At 43.0% G+C, this 2,604-nt stretch overlaps 1 protein-coding gene across 1 annotated transcript; it reads left to right on the top strand.

The window, feature by feature from the left end:
* Window positions 1–1,176: 1,176 nt before the first annotated feature.
* LOC113425844 (claudin-34-like) lies at window positions 1,177–2,172 on the top strand. The gene has a single exon (XM_026688122.2). The coding sequence runs from the start codon at window positions 1,219–1,221 to the stop codon at window positions 2,170–2,172; it is 954 nt and encodes a 317-aa protein (XP_026543907.2). The 5' UTR covers window positions 1,177–1,218.
* The last annotated feature ends 432 nt before the right edge of the window (window positions 2,173–2,604 follow it).

Raw genomic sequence — 2,604 nt, forward strand, 5'->3', positions numbered from 1 at the left:
TTCGGCATGCGATGACAAAAAGGTTAACCATCATCACTGCTCTAAATCATCAATATGTTTACCTTATATTCCCCATTGCTGTTAACAAATTTACCTCCCACCTTTTGGCTTAGTCCTCATGACGTCAGAACCTATCCAAAGCATCTAAAGTGAATACATGATCTCCACCCCTGATGACATCTCCCATTCCTCTAATTCTATCGCCCCCTGCCATTATTTACAAATTACCTTTTATGGTACTGGTTCCTAGGGGTTGTCTCTAGAGTAACTATTATATCAGCAAATTTGGGCTCAGACCATTTTTTAGCATAGCAGAGGCCTTCCTGCATACAATTCTCAAGCTCCAGCCTAGCTCTGTGATGCCGAACTTACAGCACGGGTGCCAGAGGTGCCCCAGCTCAGCTCTGCAAACGCGCCTCCTGCCAGCCAACTGGTCTTTGGGACTCTGCTGTGCATGCACGGGGTGGTGGTATATGCACAGGGTGCACACGTATGTGTGGGGAGACATGTGCCCGTGCACGGGGAACATGTGTGGGATGTGCATGCATGTGCAGGGACACGCGCACATTGCATTTTGGGGATGCGCATGCACGCATGCGCTTTGGGCACTTGGTGCCCAAAAGGTTAGCCACTGCTGGTCTAGCTCATGAGATTAGAAATGTATACAACGTAGTTTCTTCAGACCAGCATGTCTTCTGACAATTCTGTAAAAATATTAGCCTCCGTTCCACAATAACATATCTGACATTTGTAGACATCTCTTGAAGTTCTTTAACTGTTAATGTAACGTCTTGCTTTTTCCTTGACAATTGGCTGAGTATTATTTTAATGCCAACATATTTGATTTAAACCTTTTAAATCCCCTGCTTTTTTATAAGCAACTTCAATATTTTCAGAGATTTGAATGGGAAAAACAATATTTATCCTTTGTAAACCATTCAGTCACTTAGATAGTATAATGGGTGGCATATAAATTTGATTAATAAATAAACATATACTGCTAATAAATCAGTTGGAGAAATTTACTTCCAATAGAATCAGTGATGAATGCCCTTTAGACCTCTAGATTATTCATGTATTTGTGTACAAGTGTCAGAATAATAGCATACATAGACTATATGTTGAATTATTTTGTTTTGATTTTATTTCAACAGTTCAAAGTTCATATACATGACCAATAAATCACTTAACCAGCAAATACCAAGTGAAACAGAATCCATGATTACAAAATGGTCGGTCTGGATTAATAGGGCCCAGTTTGGTGGTTATTTGCTTAGTATCTTAGGATGGATCCTGTGTATTACCTCAACAGCCACTGATCACTGGAGAGTGTGGCATGTTAAAAGTAAGGACAACTTGTATCCTGGCTTGTTATGGATCGGAATCTGGAGAGCCTGCTATCTGCACAGCACTCACCCAGAAAACAGATACATCCACTGTGAGGACTTCACTGAAGACCTGAAGATGCTGCCCAATGAAATTTTTCTGGCTCAAGATCTGCTGAGCTTGTGTTGCATCGTGGGAGCCGTGGGGATAACGTTCATGAGCTTTGCCTTGTGGAATGTTGTCAGAACCATAACACACAAAACTTTTTTGCTCACTCTTTTTAATGTTGGAGGCCTTATTAATTTCCTAACAGGAATCATAATCTTAATTCCCATTTCCTGGAACACTTATTCCATCTTTATTAATGCAGACATTAGGTTTCCCGAGTCTTTCAAAATGCCTACTTCCCCAATGTACCAGGAGATTGGAGCTGCTATTTATGTTGGCTATATTGCTTCATTTTTATTATTAGTGAGTGGCGTAATGGTCATCTGTAATAAACGGGCTTTTCAAAACAGTCGAGAAAATATTGTTTTATCCCCAGGAGTTGGATCGCTGGCAGAAGCTGAAATTAGTAGAAACACTGGCTCTTCTGGGACAATCTGCCAACCACAGAAAGAGGAGCCTGAGCCCCGGGCTGATGCGGTAACATCTGTGCATCTCACAGTTATGAAGAAAGAGTCTGTACAATCAGAGCAGCAGCAACTGCTTGAGGATGCTAAGGAGGTCCCTATTGTATTAGTTACTCCATACGTGGTCGAATCCCCAGCTGAAGGGGAGGAGGCAGTGAAGAAGCTGGACAGCAGGGAGTCACATCCAAGGAGGAAGCATCACCGGTCGGAGTAGGAAAGCCTTTTCTGCTGGTGCCCAAGATCGATTGTCTGTCTGTCTGTCTGTCTGTCTGTCTGTCTGTCTGTCTATCTATCTATCTATCTATCTATCTATCTATCTATCTATCTATCTATCTACCTATCTACCTATCTATCTATCTATCTATCTATCTATCTATCTATCTATCTATCTATCTATCTATCTATCTATCTATCTACAGTATCTCTCTCTGTGTCTCTGTCTCCGTCTCTGGTCAAACTGGATTTCTTTCAGGGCCGAATCAGCATTATAGTTCTCCTCCGCAGGCTGGTGGGTGGGGAGGGAGGGGAGGGGAGTGTGTGTGTGTGGGGAGGGGGGGGACAGGATGGATGCCTCCTGCAGAACCCTACTGGTCAAAATGGGGAGCAGCATGGCTGCGCCCACCCCCGCGCCTCATTTTCAGCCTCC

The sequence above is a fragment of the Notechis scutatus genome, chromosome 12 (genome assembly GCF_049901735.1).
Source record: "Notechis scutatus isolate UNSWTSFEM ecotype Mainland chromosome 12, rNotScu1.2, whole genome shotgun sequence".
In the NCBI taxonomy this organism is placed as follows: Eukaryota; Metazoa; Chordata; class Lepidosauria; order Squamata; family Elapidae; genus Notechis; species Notechis scutatus.

Bases quoted from the DNA above. Each gene is read 5' to 3' on its own strand.
- LOC113425844 (XM_026688122.2), top strand. From the start codon at position 1,219: ATGATTACAAAATGGTCGGTCTGGATTAATAGGGCCCAGTTTGGTGGT.